This window comes from Volvox carteri (assembly GCF_000143455.1).
Source record: "Volvox carteri f. nagariensis unplaced genomic scaffold VOLCAscaffold_20, whole genome shotgun sequence".
Taxonomy (NCBI): Eukaryota; Viridiplantae; Chlorophyta; class Chlorophyceae; order Chlamydomonadales; family Volvocaceae; genus Volvox; species Volvox carteri.
Genome location: NW_003307563.1, coordinates 851176 through 868637, shown reverse-complemented (window position 1 = coordinate 868637; position 17462 = coordinate 851176). Strand labels below are relative to the sequence as shown.

Sequence of the window (17462 nt, the reverse complement as noted above, 5' to 3'; positions counted from 1 at the left end):
ACTGCAGTAGCAACGCTTCAAGAAAGCACCCAGCTCCACCCATATATTGCATTGTTTTGTTAATGGTATGTCCACCTTAACCTATTGGTATAATAGTACTTCGACCACCCCCTATGAGGGCACGACGTGAGGTGTCATCTCACTGTGCGGAAATGGATGTATATCATGCACAATATACAACAGACCGGATGCGTTCTTAAATATGGCTGGCTGGCGTCGTCTGACGGGGAAGGGAGTGCTTTCCCGCCTGACGTCATGAGCTGTCCTCATAGGCTTTACAGCTTGACCAATTCCCCCAGACACCAGAATGCAATCTTAACACATCGCATTCTTACTATTTAAGTTGCCGTGGCTTGTCGCGGCAACTTCGCCTTCCAATCTGTTCGTGGCAATTCGAACAGATAAGAAGCTCGATGCACATGTTAAAAGAGATGTCGCTCTGCAGTATCCCAAAACAACTATCCTGTATCGATTCACATTCAACCCGCATGTCGGATACGAAACCCTTACGTACAATTCACAGGAAACATGACCACCGACAAATGCCGAAGCGGCTCGCAGCAAGAATCGCAAAACCCTAAGACCGTTTGTACGCAGCCTGTGCGAGCACCTGGGAAATTAGTTCAGAGCTCGGCTGCCACGGTCGCGGGTTCAGCCACCAGCTCCTCCACCCAGCTGCCTATATGTCTACGCCGCTGCCTGCTCTAAGAGCTGCACGGGCTCCAGGATATTGGTCTTGTTCGTGTCCACAATTTGGCCATTCACCAACATTTCGTCGAGTATGTAATGCACCTGCGCCAAAGATAATATAAATCCACAAGCAAGCAAACAGGGCGGAGGGCGATTCAGAAGGGACATTCGGGAGGGCAGTAAGATGAACCACTGAGTGGAATGGACGAGATACCAAAGACGGGTAGTCCAGGAGAAGATAAATGCTGACAGGAGGGAACGGATGGGAAGGATAGGAGGGCCGCGGCAGGGAAGGAAGACGAATTGATTCTTACAGCGTTATGGCGACAAGGCGAGGCGACGAAACATGTCCACAACATGTGCTTTTCTTGATGGGTGATGGAAGGAGGAGGGTAAGCGGCGGACTGCTGCTCACACCGGAAGGTACCTGACGACATAACGATCTACGCAAAAGCCAATAATTCGATCTTCCTTCCCAATTCCTTCGTTGCACCCACCATCTCAGGCTCGTTCATAATATCCAGCTCGCACACCTGCAAGTGGCCCAGCCAGCAAGCGCGGGACCCCAAGGCAAGAGAGGGCCGACGAGGAATCGGACGAGGCCGGTTGGCAGGCAGGAAAGTACCCTAATGCCGCTCGTCAGAGCAGCCCAGTCCCCGTAAAAGGAATGCAAAACGTCCATTACATATTCTTCCTCCTCCTCCTGTGATGATGATGTTTGTGGCTGCACCCTGCACCCCCTCGCGCCCACTCATCATCTACGCGAACATGCAAGCCGTACAACACATCACAGGACAGCACAGCACGTGGAAGGCAAATCTGATCGGCACATACCTTACCATCCCACTCACACACAAGCCGACATGGCCACCGCACACCACATTCCATTCCCCCAACCCAGCCAGCAACACTGCCAGTACTTGCCGACAGCCGCACGGTCCTCCCACCTGCCCAAAGTGCTTGTCCAGCACCTCCACGAAACAGTGGATGAATTCCAAAATGGCCAGCTCGTTCTGGGTCCGCCGCGGTCGAAGGATACGGTGAGTTCAAGAGGAAAGAGGGGGAAATTAACCAACCAACCAAACGACCGAAAAGAATTATACGGGCTAATGAGTCAAACGCAACGCTTGCTGTCCAATTGCTCGCTACCCTGCATAAGAGGCAGTGGGCCGGCCGCGGTGGGGCGAAGGGCCCCAAGTGCGCGAGGCCGCGGCGTAGAGTGTCAGCGATTCCCAGGGGGGCATTACCCACAATATTGGGGGGCAAGCTACGGGTGGCCAGAACAATACAGGAAGTCGAGGTTCAGAATCACCTCTTCTCTCATCAAACAATTGACACCTCCATTCCCACGCGCTTTTTGCTCTCCATTCCTCCCCCTTCGCGCCAACATGGCGCTGGGCTCTCTCCCTCCGAAGCCAAACCCACACCCGGCAACCCACGCACGCCGCCGGGCAGTCTTCAGGCGCGGTGGCTACCTCCCCCGGAACAGCTCCCTCCCCCCTATCTTCCCCCGAGAGGCCATCTGGGTCGCCGCCTTTTTCCACCCCAACCTCGCCCTGTAACCTTAGCCCTCTAGTCCCCCACATCCCTCACAGCCCTCACCTCATCATCATCCACTCCAACCATAAAGAACAGAGATGCGTAGCGGCGGTACACGATCTTGTACTGCCTGTGCTCGTAAAAAGAGCACTGCGGGGCGGCACGACCGGAAGGAGACGAGGAAACGTGTGATATGAGTTTGATGAGGAGAGCACACGAAAAGGTTAGTGGTCAAATGTACGACGCGGAGAGGGGTGTTTCGACACGCAAGTGAAGAAAAAGTGTTAGGGCGGGAGCCGGGGATCAGCTGCCAGGAGAGAGTGGGAAGTAAGCCTTCTAGCCCGCGCCCGCTGAGACAAGGGGTGCGTGCAACAACGTAGAGGATGCGCCTCAAGCTGCGGAGGGAAAATGGGGAGGAAAAGCTCTAGATGCCCAGGGAAAGAAAGATAGCCGCGTCTGTGAGAGCACTGGGTGTGAAGGATGCCAGGTGTTATTCTACCAATGGCGGTTTTCGGTGCACAGACCTGCTTGTCTGTCCGTGAAAGGCACTTGCGCACCACCTCCCCCTCCAGCGCTCTACGCTCATCAGTGCTGAGGAATTCTGCAAAGTATTTCGCTAGGCGCGTCTGCCCCTGCTTATTGACCATTAACAAGAACTTGATCATGGTTGCGGCGTCTCCGGTAAAAGCCTGCGCTCGCCGGGACCTGGGACGTGTCGACTCCTATATTTACATTACACCAAAACACAAGCTAAGGGCTTCATTCAAGTAATTAAACTTGTGCGCAAGTGATATATCCTGTGTATCCAACTACGACCGCTGTATGCAACTTGACAACCAACTTCACCGCTGCGAATGAAAGCCACGGGCTTATGTTAGCCCGACCAGCTTTACTTTATATTATGCATGCCTAAACTTTTATAAATGCCGAGCCCCTGTTGCAGGCCCCTGGTTCAAGGTTGGGAAAATGCACGGCAGGTGCAACGTTAGCTTGCATTTTCCGCACTCACGCGGTCGCTGATTACCATCGCAAGTAAGCGATATTCGGATACTATAACGATTCTATCTTGCTCAACAAACTGCTTTGCATACTGGCCAACTCTAGATTGAACCCTGTCGGAACAGCTAATTCCAGTTTATGCGTAACTTCGAGGAGTTGTAATAGCACGTTGCTGCTAATTGGTGCAAGTTATAGAACAAGCCGGCAGATACCCCAGCGGCGGAGTCTCCAGGCTTCCGGGATGGCAACACCCCAAGCGCTCACGGCGTTCATTAGAGCATCGAGGCCTGATTTCAAGTGCGTCCTTGTGCTATTGCTATGTTCACTTTCCCCTCTTGTGCCTAGCAGTTCTCCCTGCCAGTTTGCTGAGGTTTGCCAGTTCGGGTGGTGGAACCCAAACGCCGTCGTACGCACCAGGTCTACCGCAGACAAGGCAGCATTCGCTGTGCATGCTATCGTTTCTGTCAACGGCTTCAGCTTGTGCAAGGTCGGCGAGGGTGTGGATGAAGCAGGTAGGACGTGGCGACTCGGACAGCCTCCGAACACCTCCCCAAAATTCCCTTAACCTCTTCTACCTTCCAATACACATGATTCCCGAACCAAAGCCCTTCCTGTATGATTTGCCATCGCGTGAATCTCTTTTTTTGCAAACCTCTGCTGCCTTCACCCACGTTTCCCCCGCATAGCTATGCTCGTCGGTCGCTCCAACCCGGCGGCCGCACCTCCGCCCTGAACGCTTACAACCCGGCCCATCTGCTCCTCTCCCCAAACCCCAAACCCCAACCACACACGCACACGCACACGCGTACCATCATATACCTCGTGATATCGATTTATTTCCTTTCACACTCTCCCGCTCCTGTCGCTCCACAAGCCGCGGAGACACACACACACACACACACACACACACACACATACACACACACACAAACAGAACACATACAGAGCACACACACTGGGCAGATCCCCGACATTGATCGGGAGCTTTAGGGTGTGATGTGGATGTCTAGTTGATGGACTAAGTTTCGCATGCTGAATTGGTGGTGATGGCTGATGGCTGTCTCTACGGATATCGGTTTACTGGATGAGTAGGGCCTAGGTGGCCGGACCAAAACCGCCTTTGGTTGTACGGCGGAATCAATTTTCAATATATACATATATATTGATATATATAATCCATGGCCCCAGGGCTTTGACGGACACCCCCGCACTCGTGCGGAACTTGTAACTTCTGACACAGACACACAGACAGACACCTACCCACGCAGCCGCAGCCGCATACACACACACGCTTACTCCTCGCGTCTTTTAGTATCCCGAACACACACACAGAGACACCGACGTGCACACGACACTCATACACTCACACACACGCTCATGCACACATGTAAACTGCTTTTACAGTCGCGCAAGGCGCCGCCTCGCTCCCTTCCGAGGAGGTGGATCTGCGGGACTGGAACCGGAAGGCCAACGCCACCACCACCACCACCACGACCAGCAGCAGCCACGGGGAGGGCGGTACTTACTCCTTCCTCTACCTACCGGAAACAACCACCACAACCACCACCACAACAACAGCATCAGCAGGCACCCAGCAGCGTCAGCAGCGTCCTCCCCTCGCCCCTCCGCTGCTGCTGGTCAAGTGTCTGACACTCGTCGTGGATGCATCGGCCCCATCGGCTGGTGGGGGGCCAGGGCCCGGGGCGGGGGCTGGAGGGGTCCTGTTGGTCAGTTTGGCGAATGTGTCGTCGTCTTCTGCCGGGCGCCCACCCGTATCCCTGGAGCTGCAGCTGGACAGGTGGGGCGGGGCACAGTGGGGGGGTGGGGGAAAAGGGGCGAGGAGGAGGGGGTGAGGAGGGGCGAGAAGGAGGGCGGGAAGGAGGGGCGAGAAGGAGGGGGGGAGGAGGGGCGCTTGCGCAGGTTAAGGGGGCGTTGGAAGGTCAGGGGCGACCTGTTATTTAGGTTTATGATATAAGGAGTTGTCCGTAGATACTCCTTCAGCGTCACAGAACTAAAGGATCTGAGGGTTTTTTGTCGTCACGATGAATATCGCTTGATTATAGAATCCCTTAGCTACACACGGAACCTTCAATTGCTGGTGGCCTAGGCATGTACCACCGCAGCAGGGGGAAAACCTTTTGCCTCAAGACCTCACTTCAGAACGTTTTAAGCCCCCCCGTGAAACCACACTGCCACGCAGGTTCGTGCCCTCTTTTGCGCCGGGTGCTCTCGGGTACGACCACTTGGACGAGCTCATTCTGCGGGTCCAGGAGGCGCTCGGGGAGGTGCTGGAGGGCGGCGGGGAGGTGCGTGGTGTTGGGGGAGTAAGTTCATCTTGAATGAGGTGGTGTGAGGGGAAGTATGAAGTATCCAAGGGGGGGGGCTGCGTGTAGGGTTGCACTGGAAGAGCACTAGCCCGAGGGGGTTGGGGGGTGGGGGGGAAAGGAGGAAGGGTGCGGTAGAAGGGCTAGACGAGATTGATTAATTAATTAAGTTGTATAAGGAATCGATACATCGATAAGGATTTGAATATTTGAATTTGGTGATCGCATCCATCGTAGTTATGTTAAGGATTTCCTGGACAGGGCTGAGGGGCTGCAGGCCTCTCCTGCTTCAGCTGCCCATAACTGCCCCTTTAAGCCGCCGGGTAGTGGTGTCTCGAGGTTGTTTCCCCCCACCCCCTCTCTCTTTCTCTCCTCCCTTTTTCTCCTGTCCTCTCTCCTGCCGCTCGGCAGTCGTTGCGTTGACCTTGTTGTTGCACCATCCTCTGCACCAGCACCAGCGCCAGCACCAGCAGCACCGTGTAACTAACTTCCCACCTTGTCCTGCGTCTGTGAGCACTGACCAGGGCAAGGCCATGGCCGCGGCGCGTGCCACCGCCACCGCCGGAACACCCGCGAAGACCAGCAGCGGCCAACAGGGTGACGCAGCATCCGGGAGAGAGCAGCAGCAGCAGCGGCAACAGCAACAGCAGCAGCAGCAGGAGGAGGAGCAGCGGCAGCTACGGGACCCAGACCCGTTGCTGGATGAGCAGTACCCTCCGAGGTTCCCGGGGGGGGGACGACCGGGTTGGAGACCAGCGTTGGGAGTGGGTGATACGGACCTGATGCCAGGTGCGCGTATGTATGTGTGTATGTATGTGTGTATGCATGTGTGTATGTATGTGTGTATGCATGTGTGTATGTATGTGTGTATGCATGTGTGTATGTATGTGTGTATGTATGTGTGTATGTATGTGTGTACGTATGTGTGTATGTATGTGTGTATGTATGTGTGTATGTGTGTGCATGTGTGTGTATGTATGTGTGTATGTGTGTGCATGTGTGTGTGTGTGTGGTTTGGCGTTTGTGTGTGTGGTTTGGCGTTTGTGTGTGTGGTTTGGCGTTTGTGTGTGTGTTTGTATATAGTCTCAGATTCCTGTCGTTTCACACTGCGCCTTGGACCCACCATCAGGAGGCGCTTGCGCCGGCGTCCGACACCCCATAGAACCTTTCCAACTCCTCCTCCTCCTCCTCATCGTCCTTCTCCTGATGCTGATGCTGATGCTACTGCTGTTGGTGTTACTGCACTGGTGTGTTACTGGTGCTACTATTGCTGCCACTCCGCAGGGGGCCTGTACCCGCCCCCCGGACTGGGGGGCTTATTCGGCGGGGGGGGCGGGAGCGGGGGCTTGTCGGCGGCGGGTCCCCGGGGGCTGGGTGGCGGTATGCATGTGGGACCGGGCAACCCCATCTTCGCGGGTGAGATGCGGGGCAGGCAGGGGGCAGACAGCGATGTAAAGGTTGGGTTGTGGCACGCACGTGTCGTATGTGTGTGTGTCTGTATGTCATGGTGTCAAGAGTCACGGTTTGCTGCGCTCATAAGCCCCAGCGTTGTTTGGCTATAGGGTGATGGATATACGTGCATGTATCTGTGTGTCTATTTATGAATACATATATCTATGTGTCTATCTATCTATCTATCTATGTATGTATAGATGTATGCATGTATCCGTATGTATGTATGTATCCGCGGTAAACGTTGAAGCGGTGCAGGGACAGCACGTCCACGTCTGGCCATCACCTGACCCGAATTGCGTGGTGTCCGTATGTGTACGGCACATTATACCCACGTGCCGTACACGCTAACAACCATAACCGCTTGCAGCCCCCGAACCTCTCCCCTTCACTCCTTGTACTGCGGCCACCCGTCTTTGCCAGACCGCCTGCGTCACCCTCCAGCCGGCAGTCCTGGCTTCTCGTCCGGTATGGGAGGGGGGCCCGCGGTGCCGGGTATGAGGTGGGACCCCATAGCCCCCGAGGGACTGCAAGGCTGGAGTCCGGACGACTACACGAGGGCGGGCAGGTGCGCGGTGGTGGGCGGTGTGCGAGGGGCATTTGCGGTGTGGATGTGAGGTTGTGTGGTGTGGTGTTGAGGGGGGGATGCCGTGGGAGGTCTCGAGGTGAGTCTTCACGACACCGATGCGGAACTCCGTCTGTACGTCTTGATGGCGTCTGTACGTCTTGATGACGTCTGTACGTCTTGATGGCGTCTGTACGTCTTGATGGCGTCTGTACGTCTTGATGGCGTCTGTACGTCTTGATGGCGTCTGTACGTCTTGATGGCGTCTGTACGTCTTGATGGCGTCTGTACGTCTTGATGGCGTCTGTACGTCTTGATGGCGTCTGTACGTCTGGATGGCGTCTGCACGTCTGGATGGCGTCTGCACGTCTTGATGGCGTCTGTACGTCTGGATGGCGTCTGTACGTCTGGATGGCGTCTGTACGTCTGGATGGCGTCTGTACGTCTGGATGGCGTCTGTACGTCTGGATGGCGTCTGTACGTCTGGATGGCGTCTGTACGTCTGGATGGCGTCTGTACGTCTGGATGGCGTCTGTACGTCTGGATGGCGTCTGTACGTCTGGATGGCGTCTGTACGTCTTGATGACGTCTGCACGTCTTGATGACGTCTGTACGTCTTGATGGCGTCTGTACGTCTTCATGAACTCCGCCGCGAGGCGGACGAAAGTGTTTATGTGTGTGCATTGTACGGGGTACGGGCACGCACGTGCAACTCCCCCGCGCGGAGGCGAAGTCACCGCGTGCGTCCCTGCCGCCTTCTCCCCCGCGTCGCTTCCCCGGGACCCCCCCCCCCCCCCGCCCCCGCCGCCGCCGCCGCCGTCGTCGTCGTCGTATTATCTTCATTTCGGCACCGCTTCCTCTTCGTACCGCCACCACCACCGTTCGTCATTGACACCAACAACGACCACTACATTTTTTTCTCACCATCACCATCTTCACCGTCACTGCCACTACTACCACCACCACTGTCATGGCGGCGGCGGGGTACGTGCACCGTGGGGAACATGCACTACTGCCCGCTGTTGCTCTGGCGGTGGGGATCCCTCCTCGGCCGCCGTTCCATTCTCTCTCCATCGCCGTCTCATCCACCCGCCGCTTCAGCCCCACACCTCGTCTGCCTCATCAGTCGGCGCCCGAGAGCCCCCCGCGGACCTCCGTCCGGTTTCGGAGCGGAAGGTGTCTGTGCTGCCGCTGCGTCTGCGGCGCTTTTGCTACCCGGCGTACTAAACTGTAGTACACTGGCCACCGTACGAATTTTGATCCGGCTCTCGTACCATGTACTTGTACCATGTAATCTCTACGCAATAATGCCCGAGATTAAACGAAGAACGCGCTCGGGAAACCCCTTTGACGAAAAAGGGAGAAAGTTGGCAATTTTCCGTTCGTTTCCTTTCCCGATGAAGCTGTAAGCAATCGCGCAAGATGTGGTCCTCCACATTCTAGGCAAAAGGCATTACAGGGACGAGGAGAGTGTGGGGGGGGAAAGAAATGGCCGGCGAGTGTTTTCCCGCTTCGCCCGTCTTTCGAGATTGGTCGATAGATTAATATGGACGCACGCCGGCGCTGTAAAACGGCTCCCCCGCAGCTGCGCCACCGTCACTGCCTCTTCAGCCCCGTGCCCATCCACCTACCTCGTCCAGCTGCCATCCTGGATTCATTTTGAATACCGTTCCCACCCAGGGGCCATGATGGACCGTTGCATCGTCGCTTGGGACTCCAACGCCGGTGATGCAGCACAGCTGGTGCGGGTGACGATGTCGCGGCGGTTGGCCCTTTTCCAGCCATATGATTCAGTCCCACTTCATTTCCACAAAAACCCAATTCCAAAAATCCAATTCCAAAAACCCACAGGGCGCAGCGCGGCGAAGGCTTCAACGACATAGGTCGGCCGCCGCCGGGCCGCGGACCGGACTGGGACCACATGTTCGGCTGACACGACGACGGGCACAGACCAGACCACTGCGTGTACGGCGGGAGTGCGTGCCGTACATGCTGTACATGCGCTGCTGGAGAGCGGGAGCGGGAGCAGCAGCTCGGGGGCCTGATGCCAAAGGGACCGCGTACCCGGCTGTCGCCGCGGCATGTTGTGAGTGAAACGGAGGTGACCGGAGCAGTTGAAGCAAGAAGAGGCCTTTAGGCGTGGAAATGCCGCGAAGATGCATCAAACGGCATTCAGTCGACCGGAGGATTGGTCGACGTAATACTAATAGTGCCAGTTTTGGGTATAAGAAGCCGCTTTGGCCAGGTTTGATGTTTAGGGATTGGGAAGTGGGTAGGTGAGGCAGGTGGCCGCAAGGCCTTGCGCGAGATGCATCTGCCTTCGTGCCTGTTAGAGCAGTACCAGCAGCTTTGGCGATGTTGCCGTTATGTATAACGGTTGCACTGTATTGATGCTCCGCAATATATAGTTGTTGGTTGATTGGCGTTGGTTGTCAGTTGTTGGTTATTGCGGCCGGACGAGCATGTACAGCCGTGTGGTAAGTCGTCCCGGTTACGGAGGACGGTGTTTTCCAGGGCAGCGTGGTCATCGTGTCTAACAACTGCCGTCGTAATTGCGTCATTTTTATTTTGCTTCACAGAGAACATGTAAGCTTTTGTAATTGTTGTACGCCGGGCGCGGAGCCTGGCGTGCGTTGGCGTTTGGGCCATTTGGGCCAATCAGCTGAGGTCCCGGGAACATCACTTTCACGAGGCCTCTTTTCCTGTCCGGCTTTCATTTCGCTGCGTTAAAGCCAAGTTAAGGCAACAGAAAGTGCGTGCTCGCAGACACATAGGGTAAGTGAGTAGCCCCGTGCAAGTGGCGTTCGCGGCCTGCGGCGGGCACACATCCACGCAGTATCTGAGCGAGGGCTTGTTTTGCTCCTGTCTTTGTTTCAAAGCGGTTAAAGGCCACAAACAGACCATTCGGATAAACATATAATTAAAAGGAAGCCTAGTAACCATCGGCCAAGATAGATGACCATTCGCCGTACAAGCATCCAGGCCTGGTCATCAGCTAGATTCTTATGCACGCGATGAATGTGCACTTCTGAAGAACCAGATGTATTTGACAGTGACGGATGACTGACTGACGGTGAAGGAGAAGTGGTGTTGCAGCTGCTGTGCTGCAGCCTTAGGTGCCGTCAATGGAACGACAAGCAATTGTGCGATGTCGACGCCCAGCGGTTCTAACCGGCGCCCCCGCATCGTTACATATAACAAACTGACCGTTAACCTCACTACATGTCGCCCTACGCGGAGATGCGTAGCGGACACATAAACTCTTTTGCTATGATTTTGGTTTCGGTACGTGCAATAGCAATACGGCAATCGACATTATGTGCTGTTTCTTATGTAGCTATCGCACCGAAGGCTCGTGTCAGAGGAACTAATCCCCTTGCAGCAACCAGCAGCTGCTGCCCTACTACACCACGTGATCCGCTCTCCTGACTTGCCTGCTTCGGTTATTGCACAGCTTGCGGTCCCGACGCCATTGCGTGCTAAAGTTCCTTCGATGTTGGCGAAATCATTACTACATAGATTATACTCTCTGCTTAGGTGTACTTCACAATGCTTTTCGGCTGTTACAGGTTGTAAGGCAGTTGATAGACTTAAGCGAGGGGGAGCTGCCATGCTTTGAACGGACAGAAGCTTAGCAGTTTCATCCCGTAAAAGAGGGATGCAAGGCCGCGGTTAAACGAAGGCGACTTTAGTTAGCTTTGTGCGCACGGACCATGCAATTAATCACACGGAAATTCATCAAGACATTGTCTTTGATCTTGGCATGGTAAGCGTGTGCTCTGCAGTGATTGAAATCTTTCAGCGCTGCAGTGGTTCGTAATATGCCACGCTCCCACTGACAGGTATGTGCTTAGCACAAGCCTTTCTCTATTTAACAAAAAAACGGTGGGGAGGGAGCATGGGTTATTTGGGAATCAACCCTTTCCAGGTAAGCGTGCTAGTTGGCGGACTGTTGACGGATGGCTGGCTATCTGACAGGGGTGCTTTCTTTCCGCAGCTCCATTACTCATGTCTGGCGTACAGTTTGCCTGTCAAACTTTGCTGGCGAAACTTGTGTTCTGGGCTGGCTGGGTGCAACGGACAAACAGCCGCCGCTTGACATGGTCCGACTACTTCCGCCTTGGTATGTGCTTTCCAGCCCAGCACTGACCCGGTGTAACGCATGTACCTAGCAGCAAACCCCCCACCCCTTCTCCCCATCAACTCGATGGGCTTCCCGCTTCAGGCGCTTGGACATTAGATTGTCTACAGAAAAGAGCACGGATCTTTCAACACCCCCGACGGCATCCCAACAAACCCCCAACTGATCCCCCTTGACTTGCCATCCGCCGCGTCCAATACCCAGCCCCGGCACTTTTTCCATCTCCCCACCGCCTCCATACCGTGCAAGAGCGCCCTCACACGTACCGCAGCGATTCGCAGGGACCTCGATCCCTCGCATCTTCCTTCGCCTCGCGTGCCGCACCTCTGTCGCTCCGCCCAAAACACACACGCGTACCCCCAACCCCAACCCCAACTACCCTTCCCTCACGCACGCTGCTCAAGGAAAACCCACACGCATTCTCCTTTCCCATGTCCTCCGCCCCGTATGGCCTCGCCCGCAGTTGTTCCCAACGGCATCACCACCGGCCTCGACATCGGCTTCAGCAACAAAAGCCTGGTCCTCATAAACCTGTCCTTCTACACAATGTGTAAATCCACAGTGCCAGTGTTCCTGCTCTTCTTCGCCTTCGTCTGGGGCATTGAAAAGTACGTGACGAACGGCATGTGTACCGGGGATTCATAGAACTTGCGCGCAGCCAGAGACAGCAGCAGGCCAGCCAGCAACTCGGGGGCCTCCGCGTTCCTGACGCGCACGTGGTTGCAGATCTCAGACCCTCTCTCTCTCTCTCTGGGTCACCATAAGGCCCAACCCAGCTTTTGCCCAACTCAAAACTTATAACGAGCCCAACCCAATTCAGTATTCGCACCGCAAATGGCACGGGGGTACTACGTCATGCAACGGCCCCCTCCTCCTCAAATGGCGCCTTCCATCCACATCCTTTTTTTCCCATCCTTCCCCGCCTAGGACTGGCATTGCAATGGCATCCACGGCGGCGGCACGTCTGGGGGCCCCTGCTTGTCGATCCTTTCTTAACCCTGTAATAAATGAAACCCTCATCCCAACACATCGCCACGTCGCACTGCTGTCCCCTCTCCCACTTCTTGGCATCAGCTTCACTCGTTCTCGGTTCGTCTTCCCCTCCCCCGACCCCCGCGGTCCACAGGCCTAACTTGGAGCTGTTGGGCGTGGTGGTGGTGATTGCGGGCGGGCTGGTGCTGCTTGTGTGGGGAAAAAAGGACGAGAAGCAGTTCGACCTCCTGGGTTTCGGCCTGGTGATGACCGCGAGCTGCCTGGCGGGACTCAGATTCACGTTGACGCAGGTGCTGCTGCACGGGCATCAGTCGTCTGGTACGTGCGTCCTTTTGGGAGGCGTGTGTGGGTGTGAGTGCGGGTGCTGGTGCGGGTGCGGGGTCTTTGGTTTGCTTGGCTGGACGTCGTCGTTTCGCTGTCGATCCTTTCCAAAAATGGTGCAAATTGCATGTCAAGCTATGATGATTCTCTCCCCCTTCCCGCGGGGCATCCTCCCCCCCTCCCTCCCTCGCTCCTCCTGACAGCGTCCATGGGCGGTCCACTGGAGGTGTTGGAGCTGCTCACCCCCGTGATGGCGGTGACGGTGCTGTTCTTCAGTTTGGCCTGGGAGGAGCTGTGGGTGGTGCTGCCACACTCTGTGTACTTCAGCAGTTTGGAGCACACGGTGCTGACGCTGATGGCGATTGCGCTGGGGGCGCTCATCGCCTTCTTGATGGTGTGGACGGAGTATCAGGTAGCAGGGGAAGGGGGGAGGGAGGATGTGGAGGAGAGAGGTTTCCGACGTGGGGGCTTCTGGCTTTTCCCCCTCTGGCAAAGCTGTCAAGTTTGACCGGTTTTTAACTTGACCTTGACCGTCCTAACCCTCCACCCGCACCGCAAAACCAGGTGATCAAGGAGACCTCGGCTCTCACCTTCATGATTGCCGGTACCGTTAAGGAGGTCGTGACAGGTAGGGAGTGCTGGGGGGCTGATCTGGAGCAGCGAGAGGAGAGGCAGGAAGAGGAGGAGGAGGATGTGACACGTCCGGTCTATCCCGTATCATGCCGTCCACAGACACACATGCACCGCGCCATGTCCGCCCGTGCTCCCGCAACCTGTCTGCATTACTGCAACTACTACTAGTTGTTGTTTTACTGCCCTCTCTTTATCAACCCGGCTTCCCTGGACTGTTGCCGGGGGCATATGCAATCCAAACCTTAACCCAACACCTTTGGGGTCCCCCGCGTCATTACCCCTTCAGTGCTGGCGGCTGTCGTCATCATGCACGATGTAATGACGTGGATCAGCGGGCTAGGTTTGCTAGTCGTCATTCTTGGTGTATTGCTCTTCAACTACCATAAGTACAAGTGGGTGGGGGTGGGGATGGGGTGGGGGCTGCGGCATGTTGGGTCTTGATGGGAGTTGCAGGAGAAGGGGTGCGGATGGCGGGACAGAGGGCGAAACATTTCTCCCGTCAGTTTCTCCCGTCAGTTGAACTGTTCGTTGTCGGTTGGATGATGGTTTGCCGTCTGTTGGGTTTAGTCCTTGTCCTTAAGGGGAGGGAGGAGGGGAGAGGAGCAGCACAGGGGTCGCGACATGGTTGCGGTGTGGGTGCTGTGGCGGCGAGGTGAAGCCGGCGGGTGCTGTGGGTCTTGTGCTTCTCATGGTTCGGATTGCTGTCGCTGCTTTTGCCTCTGCAGCTGCGCCTTTCGCTGCTGTTTCAACTGTGGTTATGTCCCCCCTTTGTTTTGATGTCGTCGTGTCGTCGCTGTTTTTCCTGCTGTTGCTGTTGAGGGGTCCTGATCCGTCAGGGTGCTATTGGTGGTGTGGTGCGCCATGCCAAGTGATCCGCCTCTCGCCTTACCCTGGGGATTTGCGATGCAGGAAACTCAAATCAGCGCCATCCCAACAGCACAAAAAGGCCAAGCAGCCCGACGGCGGGTCGTACACGGCCATGGAGACGCGCGAGGACGGTTACGGCTCTGACGAGGACATGAAAACGCCGCGACGGCAGCATGGCGGAAACCTCAGCAGCGGCGGCATTGCCAATGGCGGCGGAAGCAGCGCTGGCGGCACCGGCACCATGCCGTCCCCAGTGTCGGCGGCGGCGGTCGTTGCGTCTGCCGCCAACGGTGGGTCCCCGGTGTCATCTTCGCCACTGACCGGCGGCGGCGGCGGCGGCTCCGGCTCCCACAGCACGCAGGGAGGATTACTTTCTCGAGCCATTGCGGGGCTGCTATCCCGTGCCCCCGGCGGCGGCGGCGCCGCCGCCGCCGCAGCTAACAGCGAGCTGTCACCACTGCTCCCAACAGGCGGCGTCACCGGCGGCGCCGGTAACGGCCATTCGCCTGGGTTACGACCTATGATTGTGGTTGGCGCGGCACGTGATCGGGAGAGGGACAAGGACAGAGACAAGGAGACAGATAGGGATGGGATGGTGGTGGGAATGGGCAACGCCGGTGACGATCCTGCTGCGGCGGTGGCGCTATCAGGGGCAGGCATCTCGGGGCCTCAGCGCAGCGCGGCGCGGCCGGGGTTGCGGGGGCTGCTGGCGGGAACTGTGCCCACGACGACGGAGACGACAGCAGCGGAGGGCGCCGGAGGCGCCTGGTACCACCCGCTGATGACACCGGCGGAGCTGCCTCCGCAGGTCTGGAGCCCCCAGTTGCGATGAGCTGTCTTCTATCCCTGCCCCAGTGCTGAGCGCGGCTGGTTCTACGGTGAGTATAATATGGCATGGTACCAAGTATTGTGGTGCCCGCCAGCTCTGGCGACGATGAGTGTGAGTTTGCGAATTTTTTGTGCGTGTGTGCGGGTTCGACCAAACGCGAGTTCGAACCATTGTGAAGGGACTGCTAGCTAAGGCGAGTTGGGGCAGCGGGGTTTGTCCGTGTGTATGCGTGTGTTTTATATTGCTGTGCAAATATACGGCATTTGGTACACGAGCATTGTACTTTCTTGCCCAGTACGGCGCTCCCTGTGGCTTTGCTTGAAACTGAATTAACGGGAACTGAATTACGCGACGGATGTCAACCCCGGAGGGGATGCGAGGAAAGCGATGGGCGTTGCAGAAAGGCACCTAAGGGGCGAAAGCTCTCATTTCAAGGGGTTACTGTCAGTAACGGTACTCATAACTCAAGACATCGTTAACGTTTTGTGTAAAGCGTTTCACATGGAATAAGTAGAAGTGTGTTGTTGGTGAACTGAAGGGTTTATCGGCATTTGGCTACTGATATTGCGTACGCTTTCTGGCTATTAAGCAACAGGCGCAAGCCCGTAAGCCGAAGGAGCAACGGCCACTAGCGTGTACTGCCCGCCTGGCTGTTTGCACGCCGGGGCTGCCTGCCTGATTAGCCTGCCTGATCAGCGGCAGGGCCGTTCCCTCAAGTTAAGCGGATTATCGTGGTATCGAGTAAAACATCACGTGCAGTAAGGAAATCACATTCCTATAACCCGACAGGACCTTGATAGCTAGCTGCGGCGCGGGGGTTGATGATGTGTCAGTAGGATGATGGGGGAGGAGTGAAGAAGGTAGATAACGGAGTGGAGGAGGAAGGGCGTGCAGCGCGGGACCGTGCCTGTAGTCTACTGCATTAATCTGCTGCTAGGAGCTGGCTGCTGCCAAGGACACGGGTGGTGTGGGCTGCGTTGCGCTAGGGCGTGCTATAGCAGCAAAGCGGTTCTGCGTGGGCGGCCATGGATTCTTTCTTGGCGAGGACCCCAGTGAAATGCTTATTGCGCTTGTTGTATCGCGCCCAGTGTCACGTCATCGGGCTGCATGTAGCTTAGTACGCATAGTGACAAGCACCGAATAATACGCGCGTAGGAGTGACGTGGCCTACGTGCTGGCCTTCACGTATGTTTAGATAGCAGCATGCGGGACATTATTGTCTAGAGCGTTGGATGGACAGACGGCATCTACGGGACTGGACAGACAGAAACGTGTAGATGCGACAGATGGAGAGCCGCGAGCAGTCAGGCGAAGGGTTGGTAAATGGGTTAAGCGGACGGCGGATACACATGAGCGAAATTAGTAGCGTAGCACTTGGTGATGCGCAAACCCTGGAGCCAGTGGAGTACTTCCCAGGGAAGCCGTTAAGGGTTCCCTTCAACGGGACTGCGTAGCGTTTGGTGAAAGGCCGGGTTTGTTTGTTCGGCGCCAAGCGCAGGCATATGCTGACAGCTGCGCTGAGCTGGAAACCGCCCTGGCGCGCCTGGAATGCCCGGTATGCATGGAGTGCTCCGTATGTATGCGTGTATTGAGTATGTAGAGTATGTGCTGCCAAATGCCACGTGAGTCCCCAGTCCTGTGGTCTCCGCTAATCGGCCCCTTGGTCACGATCGGTCGCACATGCTCGGAGAACACATATCGACTGGACCAATAAACGAGTAACGGTATAGGTATCAGAGACAGGTATAACTTCACAAACCAAGAAAGGGACGGAGAGAGGGAACGGGGCGTGTGAGAAGCAGGTACCGAACCCCATTCTATACCTGTGTGCCTATGACGACGCCTTTCACACCATTACCGGGCGGCCCCCACTTGTACACCTCACGATGCGACCAGGCGGTCATCCGTTCCGATCCAAATTGGATCTCGCATGTAAACGGACAGGTTGGGTGGTCCACAAGGTTCGTCTCCCTGTTTCTGTTTCTCCCCGCGCGCGCGATAATGCACTGGCTCGCACCCTCCGTGTCGCTAATGTAATTAATCGTCCTTCCTTCACTGGTACGTCGGTACGGCCGGTAGCACGTACAAAGGTAAATCGTACACATGATG

The 17462-nt window shown here is 56.2% G+C and overlaps 2 protein-coding genes across 2 annotated transcripts; one reads left to right on the top strand and one right to left on the bottom strand.

Moving 5' to 3' along the window:
• Positions 1–282: 282 nt before the first annotated feature.
• VOLCADRAFT_109095 (uncharacterized protein) lies at positions 283–3133 on the bottom strand. The gene is made up of 5 exons (XM_002950699.1): positions 2754–3133; positions 2293–2379; positions 1638–1703; positions 1188–1223; positions 283–792 (listed from the first exon to the last, which is right to left on the bottom strand). Exons 1-5 carry the CDS (start codon positions 2892–2894, stop codon positions 688–690), a joined length of 435 nt encoding a protein of 144 aa, XP_002950745.1. The 5' UTR covers positions 2895–3133; the 3' UTR covers positions 283–687.
• Positions 3134–3273: 140 nt separating this feature from the next.
• On the top strand, positions 3274–6341 carry VOLCADRAFT_120910 (uncharacterized protein; the record flags this gene model as incomplete). The annotated part of the gene is made up of 5 exons (XM_002950805.1): positions 3274–3525; positions 3646–3740; positions 4633–5026; positions 5429–5534; positions 6005–6341. Coding segments are annotated over exons 1-5 (987 nt in total), but the record flags the coding sequence as incomplete, so codon positions are not given.
• Positions 6342–17462: the final 11121 nt, after the last annotated feature.

Coding starts and splice junctions, on each gene's coding strand:
- VOLCADRAFT_109095 (XM_002950699.1), bottom strand. CDS start 2,894: ATGATCAAGTTCTTGTTAATGGTCAATAAGCAGGGGCAGACGCGCCTA. Junction 2,380..2,753: donor TTTCACGGACAGACAAGCAG/GTCTGTGCACCG, acceptor GCCGCCCCGCAG/TGCTCTTTTTACGAGCACAG. Junction 793..1,187: donor TTATGAACGAGCCTGAGATG/GTGGGTGCAACG, acceptor TCTTTGGCGCAG/GTGCATTACATACTCGACGA.